General features: G+C 39.8%; 2 protein-coding genes across 2 annotated transcripts in view; one reads left to right on the top strand and one right to left on the bottom strand.

Moving 5' to 3' along the window:
- Nucleotides 1-4,782, top strand: part of SLC44A3 (solute carrier family 44 member 3) — a 113,848-nt gene extending 109,066 nt beyond the window's left edge. Inside the window, exons 14-15 of the mRNA XM_003418452.4 lie at nucleotides 1,177-1,413; nucleotides 3,538-4,782. Of these exons, the coding sequence (XP_003418500.2) occupies nucleotides 1,177-1,413; nucleotides 3,538-3,642 (342 nt within the window). The 3' untranslated portion in view covers nucleotides 3,643-4,782. The remainder of the gene's footprint in view (nucleotides 1-1,176; nucleotides 1,414-3,537) is intronic.
- A 1,599-nt stretch (nucleotides 4,783-6,381) lies between these two features.
- CNN3 (calponin 3) overlaps nucleotides 6,382-17,824 on the bottom strand; it is a 29,928-nt gene continuing 18,485 nt past the window's right edge. The window contains exons 2-7 of the mRNA XM_003418451.4: nucleotides 12,872-12,993; nucleotides 12,612-12,678; nucleotides 11,668-11,805; nucleotides 11,189-11,305; nucleotides 8,890-9,036; nucleotides 6,382-7,488 (exon numbers count right to left, since the gene is read on the bottom strand). Coding sequence (XP_003418499.2) covers nucleotides 7,147-7,488; nucleotides 8,890-9,036; nucleotides 11,189-11,305; nucleotides 11,668-11,805; nucleotides 12,612-12,678; nucleotides 12,872-12,993 — 933 coding nt within the window. The 3' untranslated portion in view covers nucleotides 6,382-7,146. The remainder of the gene's footprint in view (nucleotides 7,489-8,889; nucleotides 9,037-11,188; nucleotides 11,306-11,667; nucleotides 11,806-12,611; nucleotides 12,679-12,871; nucleotides 12,994-17,824) is intronic.

The following is a 17,824-nucleotide window of genomic DNA, read 5'->3' as shown; positions in this document are numbered from 1 at the left end:
CCAGGAGCCTTCAGCGGTGCCCAGTAGTGAACACGCTCTCGGTCTCCCGTTGTGACCTGTCAAATGCCAAATATGGCGGATTCTGGGCTCCTCATTCAGGATTTTGTGCTTCTGTGATATTTAGTATATGTCTCTTATGCATTACTGTCATAGCTAGCTGCAACAAGTTATAACATGCTTGGGTTTCACAGGTGTGTGTTCGTTGCACATGTATCTTATCTCTCAGCTGGTCCCAGAGATTTTTCATATGACAGTAGCTCTAGAAGCATAAAATGATTATGCCTTTCAAAACAGGCTAAATCATGTAAGTATTTAAATGGATAATATTATTTGTACTAGGATAAAATTATGGCTGAGATATTTTCTAATAGCTAATTATAAAATTTTTTGGAATAAGGTCTCATTTTCTTTTTTTTTAGATAATAATTTATTTTCCTATATTTCCCCTGAGGACCATGTAATTGCTAATGAGCTTCTAATAAGCGTGCTGTAACCAGTGATTCTTTGGTTTTTTTAATGAAGTAGCTTTCAGACCTCTGTGTCCATCTCTGTGGCCATCCAGGGGCACTGGGGACCCCAGATGGACTCCATTATGTCTGTTAAAGAATTAGATACATTATGGCTATAATCATCTTCCTGGAAATATCATAATCACACAGAGCCAAAGCCCGAAGTAATCCCATTATCTCTCACACCAGCATTAGAAAACCCTTCCACTTTAACCCCAAGGGAAAAAATGATCACCTATTAAACTACAGCATATCTCCTCGATGGACTAATGTGCTGTTGTAAAGAAGTGATGTTTATAAAAATATTTAACGGAAATACTTATTGGGGTGTCAGGTGAAAAACAGAATAAGATGTTTGTGGTATTATATCTACATGAATACAAGAACTGTGCACAGATAAAATGAGAGTACATATGCCTAAAAAGAAAGCCAAACCAGTTGCTGATTGCCTCCCTTCCCCAAATTAACTCAGTTTTCATTTGGCATCATAGCTTTTCGTTTTTTTCTTCTACTTCATTGTACCTAATTTTCTATGAAAAGCATTCTTCTAATAGGGCCCACACACACATGCATACACAGGAAATTATTACTTGTAACTGACAAAAAATCTTTTCTGAATATTCTAACCGATTTATAAGGATTACCAACAAACTCCTGTTTTGGGCAGGTGTTGGTGGTGTGTTTCACCGTCTTTGGAGGACTGATGGCGTTTAACTACAACCCTGCACTCCAGATGTGGACAATCCCTCTGTTGCTGGTGGCTTTTTTTGGCTACTTTGTAGCCCATAGTTTTTTATCTGTGTTTGAAACTGTGCTGGATGTACTTTTCCTCTGTTTTGTCATTGATCTGGAAACAAATGATGGATCATCAGGAAAGCCCTACTTTATGGACCAAGAGCTTTTGGTAAGCAAATTTATTTCACTTCCTGTTACCATTTCCCTCTTGGCAATCTCAACAGAGTTGAATTGAAAAGACTCACACAAAAAGGAGGCTGCTGCCACCAGATTGAGTCCAGCACAACTAGATGGTGCCCGGCTACTACCACTGACGGCTCTGACAGGGATCACGAGAGAGGATCCCGGACAGAGCTGGAGAAAAATGTAGAACAAAATTCTAACTCACACACACACACAAGACCAGACTTACTGGTCTGACAAAGACTGGAGAAACTCCAAGAGTATGGCCCCCGGACATCCTTATATAGCTCAGTAATGAAGTCACTCCTGAGGTTCACCCTTCAGCCAAAGATTAGACAGACCCATAAAACAAAATGAGACTAAAAGGACACCTCAGCCCAGAGGCAAGGACAAAATGGCAGGAGGGGACAGGAAAGCTGGTAATAGGAAACCTGTGTCATGGGGTTGGCAACCAGCGTCACAAAATAACGTGTATTGTTTAATGAGAAACTTGTTTGCTCTGTAAACCTTTATCTAAAGTACAGTAGAAAATATTTTTTTTTAAAAAAAGGAAGCTGCTGGTGGTGGTGGTGGTTGTTAGCCGCCATCTAGTCGGACCCCCCAACTGATGGCGACGGCATGTGTTATAGAGTAGAACTGCTTCATAGGATTTTCTTGGCTGTCATCTTAATGCAAGTAGATCTCCAGGCCTTTTCTTCCCCAGAGCCACTTGTGCCACCCAGGATCCCTTACGGAGGCTCATCCCCAGCCTCGTTTTCTCTGTGGGTTTTCACTACCACGTGGTCTGAAAGTGCTGAGAATGAGATCGGGGCTGAGCTTTCTGAGGCCGAGACTACCTTTGTACTGAAACCTTTACCCTGGAGAGAAGTGAAGCTGAACAGAATTAATCCTGATCAGATAGGTAGCTTCCTCAGTAGGAGCAGCACTAAATGACCCTGGGTAGAACGTGGGCCGAGGGCAGTGGTGCTTCTGTGGTAGAATTCTTGCCTCCCACATGGGAGACCAGGGTTCAGTTCCTTGCCGAGGCACCTCGTGTGCAGCCACCACCCATCTGTCAGTGGAGACTTGCGTGTGATGCTAAACAGCGGTGCTTCCGGTCTAAAATCAGACTAGGAAGAAAGGCCTGGCAATCTACTTCTGAAAATCAGCCAGTGAAAACTCTACAGATCACGTGGTCCAATCCACAACAAAGAGCAGGGCAGAGCTTCCTTCTGTTGTGCCTGGGGTCCCCACGAGTTGGTGCCGGCTCAGTGGCAGCTAACAACCACAGAACACGTTCCAGGCACAGCAGCAATCCAATTCCCTTTGATACTAATGGCTTAGTTTGGCCTTTGGTGTGGTCTGGAAGTTTTTAACAGTTGATCTTTTTCTGAAGCATTATTGCACCCTCAAGCATCATGTCACAACCCCTGAATTTTAGGCAGAGCACACTCCAGTGTTGACTCAGGAGGTACTTTGCCCCTCTGAGCTAGTACTGACAGCTGGGCAATTCTCATGTCCTTTTTTAACCCAGGCACAACCAGTGCGAGAAAAACCACACCCTCAATAGAACCCCCACACTACTTATATCTGGAACAGCAGGCAGCTGTTTCCAGCTTGCCTTATCCTATTAACAGGAATATTTTCACAGCTGAATCATGTCCCACCTCTTTGTCTGGGTTAAGGGAAGTTTTAATAATTTTCTTTCATTCTGTTGCATAAACTTAGGTGTCAAAGAGCATCCAAAGTACTCTTCAGCCAGGCAGAGTTTCAACAAGCACTTCTATAGTTTTATAATTAAATCTATCCTCATCCTTCTCCATACAAAACATGCACTAGTATTTTGACCTATTTGTATAGACGTTAGAGAAAATGTTTCTGATGCTGGCAGGAAGTTAACCAGGCCAGCTTTCCCTGATTTATACCTTTCTGGTTAAAAATCCACTTTGAAATCTGCCTCGTCTCTGCCCATCTCCCCGCCCCCCCCCCCCGCCTTTTTTTTTGAAGCAGCAGGGAAAACTTTTTTAAGGATTCAGTTCCCTGACATGATATGGCCAAGACCTCCTAGTTAAATGGTTGCCAACAATGTGGATGCCTAACACTGGCCTAACTCACTTCTTTTATTTTTCAGAGTTTTGTAAAAAGGAGCAGCAAATTAAATGATACAAGGGTAGAGAGAGACAGGAACTCATTAAGGAATGAAGAAGGAACAGAACTCCAGCCCACTGTGAGATAACCACCCATGAGACAGCCCATTAGATATCTGTGGAAAAGCATCCTTCTTCTAAGAGCCATTTACAGAATAAATAAGGCCCGATGGACCCTATTCTTCCTCACTGTTTTTTGTCTTTATCGTTTGACTGCAATACTGAACGATGAAAGTTTACAACCTTTTTTGTACAAACTGGGACAGAAAAACTCTTTTAAGACCACGTTTATATGGGTCAATAAAAAAAACAGTACGTAGAAGCTCATTGCAGGGCTCCAACGAATAAGTGGAGAGGCTCCACCGCTCAAACCAATAAATTTTAAAAACATTTGTTGTTGTTGTTGTTAGCAGAAATCTCTGAAATGTTGCTCTAGAACAGAGCAGAATTTTACTAATCCTATCCTGGAAATACAAGAGTTTGACTTTCACGCTAATTCAAAGTACAATTCTTAGATTCAGAGACTAGAAAAATGGTAAGGTTTAAACTAACCAAAACTACCATCTAAACTGGACACTGTATAAAAGGGAGGCAGGAGTTTAACCAGGTATGACTGACTTTGTTAAAAGCACACCTCTTACATATATATTAGCAAACATTCTGAACATTCTGGAAAAGTAGTATCAACCACACCCCATATGAGAATGGCCTGGAGAAAGATTTTTTTTAAATACTTGTGCTGGGATTTTTGTGCTGGGATGCCATACCCAGAGATAAAGATTTCAATGCCCGGGGCAGGTCCCCTTTGTTGGGGCTTTCCCTTTTGAAAGCTTTAAGCAAATAAAAACATTTAACATTAATTGCCAGCCCCTTTCAGTTAGATGGAGGGGTAGGCAGAATTACCCACCTCTTCTAACTGGAGGAACCCCTGGTGGTGGTATGGTTAAGCTCTACAGCTGCTAACCAAAAGGTTGACAGTTCGAATTCACCAGGCACTCCTTGGAAACTGTATGGAGCAGTTCTACTTTGTCCTACAGGGTCACTATGAGTCAGAATCGACTTGATGGCAACAGGTTTGGGTTTTTTTTTTTGTTTTCCTAACTGGAAACCCTATGGGTCACAATAGCCTGATGCTGTTGTGTTTGGCGTCATCATGAGTTGAGGCTGACTGTATGGCAGGCAATAACCTAACTGGAAGACCGACCCAGCTTATTTGCAGAGCAAGTATTCCCACATATGAATTCTTCAAAGAAGATATTGAAAATAGTGTGCCAGCTCGTATCCCTTTAACAAATGGAAAAACAAGACGTTTTTCTTAAATAGCACCACTGAATTAAAATTTAGCTCCTGTAGCATCCCTTAGGAACAGGTTCTCAGAATCAGGTGTGCCTGACCTAAGTCATGGTGTTTTCAATTGCGTCATATGAATGAGAAAGCTGGACAATGAAAATGGAAGACCAAATAATTCACATATTCAAAGTACGGTGTTGTTGGCAAAGAATACCGAATATAACAGACTGCCAGAAGAACGAACAAATCGGTTCTTCGAAGTACAGCCAGAATGCTCCTTAGAGACAAGGATGGCAAGACTTCATCTCACATAACTCTGGACATGTTATCAGGAGGCACCAGTCCCTGGAAAAGGGAACGATGCTTGGTAAAGTGGAGGGTCAGCGAAAAGGAGGAAGAACTTCAACGAGATGGACTGACACAGTGGCTTTAACAATGGACTCAAGCATAACACTGATCATACTGATCGTGAGGATGGCACAGGACCAGGCAACTTTTTGTTATTATACACAAGGTTGCTATGAGTTGGAGCCAACTCCACGGCACCAAACAGCAATTAGCTTAGTCACTCTCAAGTGATGAGCAAGTAGACTGCACTTTTGTGGGTTCACCAAACCATGTGTATGTCCTTGTTATCTGCCTTGGCAAACAGCACATTTTACTCTCAAGGCCTAGGAGCCAATCTGATCGTAAGAAATCACTTGACTGGTATAGTGTCAGAAAGTGTGAGTTAACAGTTTTTCTTTTGTAACACTTCATACTGTATGCTCGAGTTTATTATCACATAGCACATCCTATTCCTGACCCTGGGATATACGGCATGAAGTGTCAGCGAGACCTAACCTTCAGTCAGGACTTAAGAAGGTCGGTCAGATAACAGCGAAGTGTTTAACTACAACAGTAAAGGCACAAAGGAAAAATCGGTAATTCACACTTCCTGACACTTTCCCAGTCAAGTGATTTCTTAGTATCATAAAGCACATCCTATTCCTGACCTGGAGCCCCGGCGGCACAGTGGTTAAGGATTCAGTGGCTAACCAAAAAGTCGGCAGTTTGAATCCACCAGCCACTCCTTGGAAACCCTATGGGGCAGTTCTACCTTGTCCTACAGGGTCGCTGTGAGTCTGAATCAACTCGACAGCAAAAGGTTGTTTTGTTTTATTCCTGACCCACTAGGTTTCTTATTACACATTTATTCACCCTAGAAAATGACTATAAAAGTCAATATTCCTAAAGGTGACTGCAGACGTATCCCCAAATTGGATTTAAGGTGAATTGAGGGTAGCCGAGCCGCAGTGAAGTAAGCAAAGGTCAGATGACAGTTTGAATCCTGGCTGTCCTTTACCATGTACAATAGGCAAGCTCCTTCATTTTTCTAAGCCTCAGTCCCTAAAGCATAGGATGGACTGTTCTGAGGATCAAATAAAATTATGTGCCTTACAATGGTACCTGACAAAGCGTACCTTTTTAAGTTTTTAAAAAAATCTGAATGTACCTACCTGGAAGTTCACCAGAAAATAATCAGCCTGTGGTTCGTGTGAATGTTCAAAAAAAAATATTTATTTATAAAAAATACAATGGGATGTTTATGCTGAGAAATGCAGCAATAAATACAGTGTAGGAAACAGCAATTCTACATCGATACATTGGCACAAACAGGAAGTGCAAACGCACCGCCCAGACCTCAATGCCTGCAGGCTGATTTTGTACACTCTCCTTTAGAAACACCACTGTGAGAATATCTTGTCAGCTCAGGTAAGAGAATGAGTACACATGTGATCACAAATGCACACTGATCATGACTTTATTTAAAAATTAGCAAACAATACTGTAGAAACAATGATATGTAAATTTCTAAAATGCGGCATCTCAGATTTAGTTGGCAAAGACCACATTTAGCTATAAGCATGAGTTTAGTCTTCCATGTAGAAACCAGATACTAAACTGTAAAAAAAAACTTTCCTATTGTTTGAAAATACCAGTTTAAGTAGAAGATTGTAAAAATGCATAGATCTTTAATAAAAGAATTGGCTGTACAAGAGTGTTCCCCTTTCACAGTATTCCTTTTTACTTCATATGCAAGTTACTGGTTATGCTGTAAGATTTAACTGTTACAGCACTAAAAGGCAACTATTTAGGGAAGAGGCAGAAAAAGGAAAAAGGAATGTATGTAAGGCAATATTTCTTTTAGATATAATAAGCGTAATAGTGTTTTAGGAAGACAAGATAAAAATTACTCAAGGCTAGTTTGGTTCTCACGGAATAAAAACAATGGACTAAATACTGAGCTCCTCTGTGTGAATCTAATAATCAATGCCCTGGTCGCCATATTGGTAATCTCTGGGATAGTCATCTGGGTACTCGCCATGATATTCATCTGGGTACTCTGCCTGATAATCACTATCACTGATTTCCGACCCATTTGTTCCTGTTCCTTGACTTCCATTGTGAATCACGGGTTCTGTGGGGGCAGCACAGTATTTGGGATCATACACTTGCCGCCCAAGCCCATAAACACTCATTCCTTTCTGGGAAGCAACTTTGTTGGTACCCATCTGTAGAGAAATCGTCGAGTTGTCCACTGGTTGTAATGTTAGCTTCTGGTCGTAGATGTCTCTTCTGGTACCTGGTGCTAACATCCCCGCCTAGTATTAGAACATAGTATAGAAGTTGCATCAGAAGCTAAAATCTATTCTTGTGAATATTTTATATCTTTTATGAAATTTCACATTGAATGTGAACACTAATAAATAACTTTCATTTAGTCCAGACTGGCCCCAAGTCACCCTTATGCAGCAACATTCACTGACTTTGGACCTAGGTCAGATCTTTGTTCAAATCCTTGTTCTGCAAGTTAACTCATTTTTAGTTTTAGATTTCCATATGCAAAATTGAGACAATACTACTTACTCTGCATTTATGAGAGGATTAGACATAAAGAATATAACTACAAAGTATAACGCTGGCATACTTATTGCCAAAGCTGCCTTTGAATGCCTCTTATTACCAAATACACTTCCCAGGTTACCAACTGCAAACGCTTAATGATACATTCAACAAAAATTATGCTCAGCAGTCTTTCAGAGCCTGAATCTGAAAAGGCTCCGAGACCTAGTGAGCCGGCCACTTCAGCACAGCTACTCTTCTGTACGGAGCAGAGCAGCTCATGCCTCGTTTCTGCATTTACGATGTCATGCACACAGTTCTAGATTTAAAGTTGGTAAAAGGCTGGCAGCTACGAGAGATAGAATGCCATGTGTGGCAGGATGTGTTCCATAAAGGGCAGACAACAACACAACAGAAACTATTTTTCAAGCTTTATCCAGACTTTGGTTGGATCTGAGACCAGTCTACCCTCCAATGGTTATCAGAACCTCCTTTTTGCAGTGCTGCTGATTTATTTTTAACAAGACAAAAAAAAATACTTCCATATTGGGTGTGGTCTTAGGATACTGGTTTTTTCACTATGTTGTATTTTCCATATACCTGTATGCATACATTTCATAAAAATGTTAGCTAATAGTTGCTAGTACAACAACAGATACTTTTACCTACCAACTTAATTAAGGGAAACACTGGTGGCGTAGTGGTTAACAGCTATGGTTGCTAACCAAAAAGGTCAGCAGTTTGAATCCACCAGGCACTTGGAAACTCTATAGGGCAGTTAGTTCTACTCTGTCCTATAGGGTTGCTACGAGTTGGAAGAGACTTGATGGCAACAGGTTCGGTTTGGATTTTTTTTAAAAAGAAGCTAGTCAAGCATTTAAATGAGCAATTTTTTACTTGGCTCTGGAGCAAGAGTACTGTAAGAAACATATCCATGGCACAAATAACCATGAGCCATGCCTACTTGTGTTGCCATAGACAAAGTCCTTTGATTCTTTTGCTTCCTCATCAAAATATATTTTCCTGAAGGAATATACGCTAAATAATTATACAAAAAAACAAAAACAAAAAACACCTACTTTGAACTTAAAAAGTTAAATGCAAATGAAAAATAGCCCTATTGTATTCTTTGGTACAGGTAATAAAAAGGCACTGCTTACCTGGCTGGCTCCTTTGTTAGTGCCCATCTGCAGACTAATGGTGGTCTGGTCAAAAGGTTTGTCAGTTTGCATTTTGGGATCATAAAGATGCCTCCTAGTCCCATAGGCTGTCATACCTGCCTGGCTAGCACATTTGTTGGTTCCCATCTTTTAAGTCAAAAATAAAATTGGCACTAATTACCAGAAGTCATCAACACAGAGAAATATTGCTGTATGTGTTTTACTAAAAAGATTCCTCCCCGACCACCACCCGGTGCAATGGACAACTTCCTTCCTACACTGAAGTTCCAGTCAGCAAGACACAAAATCTCCTTCATGCTTTTATAAACAAGTTTTTTTCTTTCAAAAGAAAAATTGCAAAAAATTCACTAGAAATAAAACCTCACAACCTAATCAACTACATATAAACGTGCACATATAATAAGGGGACTGGACACACAAAGTCATCACAGTGGCAGAATTATGAATCATTTTCTCCGCTTACTCTCTCTCTCTGTAGCACAGATAACCAAATAAAGGGACAGAGGCCTCAGCCACTTAAAGGGACAGAAGCAATCTTGGGAATATATGCCTTTCTACTCAACTATGTGCAAACCCTGGTGGCATAGTGGTTAAGTGCTACAGCTGCTAACCAAGAGGTCGGCAGTTCGAATCCGCCAGGCGCTCCTTGGAAACTCTATGGGGCAGTTCTACTCTGTCTTATAGGGTCACAATGAGTCGGAATCGACTCGACAGCAGTGGGTTTGGTTTAGTGGGTTACTCAACTATGTTTTGCATAAGAAGCACTGGTGGTGCCGTGGTTAAACCAAAAGGTCTGAAAGGTCGGAGGTTTGAACCCAGGAGCTGCTCCATGGAAGACAGATGTGTCAGTCTGCTTCTGTAAAGATTTATAGCCTTGGAAACCCTCTGGGGCAATTCTACTCTGTCCTGTAGGGTTGCTATGAGTTGGAATCCACTGTATGGCAGTGAGTTTGGTTTGGTTTATGTTTTGCATAAAATTTGAAAGCGAATGTCAGGTGTCTTCTCTGGGAGCTTAACCAGGGCTTCTTCGAGTTTCATCACAATCATCAACATTTTTGTGGGAAAGGAACTAACTACATTTTATTCCTCACGCTCTCATATCACTGGGCAGTCAGAGTGAGGCAGAATGTGGAATCTGATCTCAGCCACAGTAAAAACCCTGAGGTCAGAGGGACAATAATTAACTTCACATGCCCACTGAGAACAATATGGCTGGAAGACCAACCAGTACACCCTGTTCTACCAGTTGGGGACACATTTCTACTGCTGGCCTTTCTTCCTTAAAAACAAGATTTATTAAAGAAAAACTTTATTAGTAAAAGTAAAATTTGTTCATTGGAGAAGACTGAGAAAACAGACAAGAAGGAAAATAAATGTTGCAGTCTCATCCAGACATTCACTATAAACGTGTATATCCTTCTAGCTCTTTTACCTTATGTGCCTATCTACAGATACATATCTATATACATGTGTGCATATCTGTAGATACACATACGTATAAATACACACCTGTATAAAAGTATGCTTGTATATTCATAAAATAAAATAATTGGGACCACAGTATTTTAATGATCTACTTTTTCCCTTAATATATCTTTTCAAAAGTCTTGTGTATCATTTTTACATACTAGTTTCATTTAAGGAGCTAACATAATTTAACCAACTGATTGCTATTTAGAAATTCAGGTTTCTGATTTCTCACCATAGATACAATTCTGTACTGCATAAAAATAAATCCACCTCCAACAGACTTGTTAAAAAATGGGCAATTCATAAAGCAGTTTAGATCATAAATTCCATAGCATGTTGGGCATTTAGCAATGTTTTTGTGACACTCTTCCAGGGGGGCAATGTTAAGAAAAAAACAAAAACACATAAACTAAGCATTTCTCACAAATTAAACTGAGACACTCTAACAGAGCTAGGCTGCTCTATCATGCTATACTAGTATAAATAAATGACTTTGGCATCGAGGCTTTGTAAAATTGCCTCATTTATTCAGTAACATTTAGGAATTTATGAAGTACATTTTCTTAAAAAATAGGATGATTAGGGAAAAAAAACTATTTCCTGAAAAATGACTGTCAAGTCAGGTGGCTAGTCCAGGGTTTCTTCTAATGGACTTTGAATGGACAAATTTTATACACAATGTATCCATCCCCCAAATCTACATTATAGTACCTGTGTCTATTCCTTACTTATTAAAGAGTTAATAACTTGCACGATGAGAATTAATGGCATTGAATAAGTAATAGAATAAGCAACACCACACACTTACCTGCAAGCCAATCACACTTTGGCCAGCTTTTAATTTTCCTTCATCAAAACGTCTTGTTTGTTTTTCCGCATACTTAACTCCAATGTCAATGGTTGTATGAAATCCTTTTGTTTTAGCCTAGACAGAAACATACATACTAAGTTAAAAAGGAACACTTAAATGGAGAATTTGCCAACAGAGATTAACAAAAATGATACTGTCCGTAAACAATGGCTTCATTAGATAAGAGCCAAACTAGAGGTGAAAAACATATTTGAGACCATTGTTTGGTAATACAGAAAACTCTGAAATGTAAGTGTTCTGATTAAGCTACCTCAGATAAGGCAGCTGATACCAGCAACCTCGCCACAGAGTGAATAATTACAGAAGAGGCAGGCCCCTCCCCACCTGGTCTGAGCCCCATGGGAGAACAAGAACTCAACTTACCACTAATATGGTAGGGATGTCTTTAAAACTAGCCATCAAAGACATATACGTACCAGACCTGCTAGAGCCACCAGCGTAGTCTGAACCTGGGTCATGTTTCCATTCTCAAAGAGATCATTTGCTTCAAATATGTCATGTGGCTTCATACCATAAGCCTGAATAGCTTTAATAAAGTTGCCAATATTCTCCAACTATCAAGGAAAACAGTCATGTAACTTTTGGAGCTACATATGGACATTTATAACATCTAAGAATTCTACATCTTCATAACTAGTTAATTACAAGATGCCAGGTAGAAAGCTACTTGGCAAGGATTCTTGACCAGATCATACTAAGCCCAGCTCCCTCTGGGAAAGGAAAGGGTGAAAAAACAGAGCACCCTATTGTGGATCACATAATGGTCTTGGTAATATTTTTAAACAGCCAACTTTTTTCAGCTCTTAAAGATTTCCCTTAAATGTTTTCAAAGAACTGTGAGCCAAAGCCATTCCAGCCTAGTTTTCTTTGCTAAAAAATACGTAATTACTCATATTAATATTGTGTTTTAAATTTAATTTCAAGATAAATTTGTGATTCATAAATGCTCATTCTCTCATATCTCAAAACATATATTGAAAACCAAATATCCAATTTTACTTAGCCATACACATGCATGAGCTAAGACTATGCTCGACACAATGTTTATAGTTGCTATATTAAATTCCTTGCTTTCCTCCTCGCTTTTCTTTATGGTCTAGGTTATATTTTTCTTTTAAGCCGTTTGAAATCCTTTCTGAAAGCAGACAGACTAAATGTAGGAAAACTTCTAAGCTTCTAATAATCACAGAATTCAGTAAGTAATTATGGAAACATTAAAACATGACAAAAAAAAAAAAAAGAAACAGCATAACCATATATACAAATTTATCCTTAAAGGTCTCGTTTTAAAAATGGGATCTAGTTTCCACTGCATAAAACGCAACCAACTAGAACAAGAGGTGCCTGGTTTGACCGTTACCTGAGGCCAGTTTAATGAGGACTCGTTAACCTTCTTCACTGAACCTGGCTGTAGTTTGTTTATGAGTCTGAAAAGAAAAATATTAAGTGGCATTTTATCAGTCACTCAGAAACAGACTGGAATGTAAATGTAGTCCCTTTATCATTAATAAAGGAACGCATTAAACATATTTACAGACTACCAGGGTTTGACACACTGGACTGGGAAGGAGGGGAAGGCAGATGCCTGTGGAGAATAGACACATCAAGGCCCTAACTCACTCGCAGAGAATGATGCCATCTTTTAAGCCCAGCTGAAAGTTGGTGCCGATGCTCATGCCTGTCACCTCTTCTATCCAGTTGCGAAGATCGTCTTCCGCCTGATGATCGTACTTGGACGCAATCTGAAACACAAGTTCACCAAGCTTCAGAAGAATGTCACTAAAGCACCAAAACCGCTGACTGATAGCTTGCTCGGCTTTGATCATCCGTTAAGGCCACAGCTGTGACATACACTCAAGTACACTCCATGGATTTCACTGACAAGTCTAACCAACTATTACAGCTTCAATAACTAATAAAGAAATTTTGGTTATTGTACAAAATTTTGAATAACAAAACAAAAAACCCCATTGCCACAGAGTCAATTCTGACTCATAGTGACCCTACAGAACAGACAGCTGCCTCATAGGGTTTCCAAGGAGTAGCTGGTGGATTCGAACTGCTGACCTTAAGTTTTGAATAGCACATGGAAAAAAACTGGGATTGAGAAGAAGAAAACATGGATTCAAGATTCCCCTTCATGAAACACAGGAAGTGACAAAGCATATAATAACATAGCACACCATCTGCCAACACTGTAAAATGGCATTAGCCATGACTTAAACTCTATTTATGTGGCCTACATCCTAGTAGACCCCCTACAGGCAGAATAAGCATTTAATTCAGCTTTGTACCCTTAGTAGCTGGAACCCAAACATTTAATAAAATTAGAAGGAAATACGTTAGCTTTTTAGTTGGAGACTTCTGCAATAAAGGTAACTTAACCAACACTGATGCTATTAAACCCAGCCCAGTGATGCTAAAACTACCTGTTAAGTGCAGGTTTCAAAAATTCCTTCATAATGGGAAGACCACAGATCTCAATTATAATAAAATGTAAACAAAATTTTGTTAGAAATCACATGCTCTCGTTCTTAAGCTAATCCCTGTCCTACCAGCCTTAAGGAGGCTGGTCAATCAGAGTTATTAAGAATACAGCCAGTTCTGGAGCCATGGCTGCTGGATGAACCCCTGAAACTATTGCCCTGAGATAATTTTTAAATCTTAAGCCAAAAATATCCTCCTGAAGTCTTCTTAAAACCAAACAATAGTTTAGCTTAACTCATGAAGAATGTCTGCCTTGAACATCATGCTCTTTCAAGAACTACCTATATGGGATCAAGCTGACAACAGAAACTCAAAAGATTAAATAGGAAACTTAGGGCACAATGAGTTTACATTAATGGGGGAGCAACAACTCAAAAAAGGAGGATGAGAATGACTGCACAACTAGAAGAATGTCATCAGTGTCACTGAATTGTACATGTAGAAACTGTTGAGTTGGTATTTGTTTTGCTGTGTATATTAACAAAAACAAAATAAATAAAAGAAAAAATTGATTTAAAAAACAAAGCTGGGAAGAAGGAAAGCCCACACATCATTTTTCTTCTGATTCAGCACAGGCAAAAATACCACCAAGTAGGTAATGCATATGTAGGGACAGAGGACAACAAAATGATGCCAGATTATGACCGTGGAGTCAGTTACAGCATTGTTGGAAATAAGCAGTAGAAATGTTTTTCACAAAAAATTACCAGGTTCAATTACCAAAGAAATGAAACGGTATCACAACATTTTAGCCACTGAAAAGCCCTTTAAGTTCTAGTCTGTAATAGTCACAGGTGAACCCAGAACAACTGTGGGAGATGCCCAAGGTCCGTGGTGCCAGAGCACAGGCTGTCATGTCACTGCTCAGCTGCAGCCCTCAGTTTTTCTCAAGAGGGAGATGATTCGAGACCTGCCATGATCAGCTGCTAGGATGGACATGTATGAACCTGGCCAGCTTATAGTTAAGTCACTCTGCAGTGAACACCAGCACTGAGGTTTAAAAACACTAGTGGCTTCTGTCACGCTTGATCACAGTTCCTGTCAATGTCCATTAATAGCCTTTTATATACTTCTCAGAGTGGGGAAAAAAGATTCCCCTGTTAAATAAGTGGAAAGCTACATTCCCTGTCACTTCTGGGAGGCTCACCATGCACCGTATCCCCACTATCCCTGGAACATAATTAGACTACTCCTTGCCCAGTTACTGGCCCCAACACCACCCAAGGGGCGCTTGCTCTGCTGCAACAGAGCGCAAGGATTTCACCAATTATGTGTCATTTGGGAAGACCATAGTTCTCATTCCTCTGCTTCTTGCCTCCCAAGTCAGAAAAAAGGCTCATCTTTGACTAAAAAAATGGATATTTATTGCAGGAAGCAGCCATTACTCCTATTATACCGCCAATAAATACCCTTGGGTAATGTATCTCCCCAACATATCGAATATTTAATATATTCACTTCATATGTAGTACCTTTGGACTAAAACATTTCATGGGTAGACAAATTTTTAAAACCTAATTCTATTTTCACACTGGAATCTGGTTCAAGGTGATTAGAAAGAGATAGTCTCTCTACATAAAATAATTTTTGGGGGGTGAGAGGGTACAAGTGGATAGGCAAAGAAGGAGAAAGTAGTACCCTTTAAGCATTAGCTATGGAAATCAACTTCTAATTGTGAGTTGAATTTTTTTTTTTTTCCAAAAAGCAAAGGCACTCTTAACTAGGAGACACATTTCAATAAATCTATAGAAAAATATGACATGCAAGAATAGGAGGAGTTCATCCTGGCTTCCAAGTCTGCCTCCATCCATTGTCCTGTGCCCTTGGTTAATTCATCTAAATTCTCCTGATTCAATTTCTGTCTATGCAACAGGAAGGCTAAATTCAATGAGTCCACTTCTGACTCTGAGTAGTCTGAACAATTTTGTCAGTTGTCAAAAATTCTAAAGAAACTCTCCTCCTTTTCACAGATTTAGCAATGAAGTTATATTGGGAGGGTTTTCTTTTTAGGAGAAGGGAATGTTAATTCATATATCAAATGAGACAAATTATTATTTAAACAGAAAAATACAAAAGTATATTTATGTTTCCTTTGTTCAAAATGTATCTGATGGATTCAGTGCCATACTCCAAACCACAAAGTGAGTACGCAGAGCTAATTTAAAATATCCTAGCAGGAACGCCAGTGAGAAATTTTCATCTTCTCTGTTGACAGTTCTCATCAAAGAAGTGATAAGATAGAAAAATCAAGGAGTCAGCTGGACCTAGGTTCAAATCCTGACTCTACCACTGAATAGTTGTGGGCCAGGGCTTGGATAGCTGCCTCTGTCTCTGAGACTCATCACAATATAATGTGCACAGAAGAAATCCATAAATACATACATGCAAAGCCCTCAAGATCCCACATGGTAAACTAAAAAACTGGGTATGTACCTACATCATCTATCTGTTGGTTTTGACTTACGGTTTTTCCTTTAAGTAAAGGAGCAGCAAGAATTTTTCTACCCAAATACTGCTAACATCTTTTCTAATAAATAAGCTTTCTACAGTCAAGCTAGCTGCCCAGTGTTCAGAACTTAGAAATGTTTATTTTTAAAAAAAAAAAAGTTAAAAAAAATTCTTATGAACTCATCTGGGGGGAAATCTATTTCAAATTGTCCTTTAGGTCTCAGCCTCAAGTACTGTTCTACAGGACACAGGAATCTAAGTTTTTCCCTTAAAAGGATACTGGCTCAGAGCCCAAGCAAATATGATTATATTCTTTAACTACAGAGGTTATTTTTGAATTGCTATATATACACATCTTATAAAATCAAGGGACTGGGCGCAATTAAAAAGTGAGCTTTGACCAATAAAATTTATTCACTATTTTCATCTTTAAAAAGCTTTAATTTCTGAACATTGGGGAGAAATGCTGACATTTCTTCCCTGCATAAGAAGTGATAAAAATATTAACCTACACTCATCTCATTAATACGTCATGGAAAGTTCACCCTAATCTGTTTAAAAAACCACTCATTCTAAGTTGTTTATAAACGTTTTCTTAACTGCTCTCCAAGCTTTTATTTTACTTGTCCTTCCCAAATAGTCTGCAAGCTACTTTCACAGGCTTTCTGCCTGCTTCCTTCAAAGCCACAGCCTTGCTTTTCTCCACCATGCTCACCCTCTTTCCTGAACACCCAAACATTCTCTAAAGTGGTGCCTCCCAACCTTGTGAAACGACATTTGTACAGAACCCTGGGGCAGAGGGGAATGGTATCTGGGGCACACCTGCTGGAGACTCCTCACTAAAGCTCACCAATGACTTCACTCTTGCCAAACACAATCAAAGGCAAGGGAAAAGCCTCTGGGGCATTTGATATGGTTGATCATCCTCCTGGGACTCCAAGCTCTGCCTGTGCTGTTCCCGTTCCTCTGGCGGCTTCAATAGCTCCTCTTCTTCTTCCTGTGCCTGGGCAAGGGGTCACCCCCTGGGGTGGCTTCAGCCTTCAGCTCTTCCCTCGGTTTTTTCTCAGAGTAACAGCTGAGAGCTGTTACTTTAGTCCTCATTTTCTTTTCAACTTATAAAACAATACTTGCTTGTAAAGAAATAAACAATAATTAAGCAATGTAGATGTATACAGAGCATGCGCTCTTAAATGGGGGGAATATCACCCCCGAGGGGGTAACAATTGGTTCTTGACGGGGATGGTGAAAAAAAATCTTAGATATTACAATGATTTGTGAATTTGTAAAGCTCAGCCCTACCCAACAAAACCTTATTCCTTGGTATTCAATTTGGCAGCGAATGAGGGGAACGAGGCAATTAGGAAAAATGTGTAAAAAGGCTTCTTGGGGGAAACAATAATGAAAACGTGGTTAAGAAACACTGATAGGGAATTAAAAGTACACGTCTCTCTCTACCCCTCTTTCCCCAAGCCCCAGGGCCCTGTCCAGCCGTAACCACCTAACATCTGCCAACTTCTCCAGTCCACGTGCACATGTATTAGAGATTTCCTGTTAGGTGCCGTCAAGTCATTTTTTCAACTCATGGGGACCCCATGTGACAGCATAGACATGCCCCATAGTGTTTTCTAGGCTGTAATCT

The sequence above is a fragment of the Loxodonta africana genome, chromosome 3 (assembly GCF_030014295.1).
Source record: "Loxodonta africana isolate mLoxAfr1 chromosome 3, mLoxAfr1.hap2, whole genome shotgun sequence".
Taxonomy (NCBI): domain Eukaryota; kingdom Metazoa; phylum Chordata; class Mammalia; order Proboscidea; family Elephantidae; genus Loxodonta; species Loxodonta africana.
This window is presented reverse-complemented; position numbering and strand designations above follow the sequence as displayed.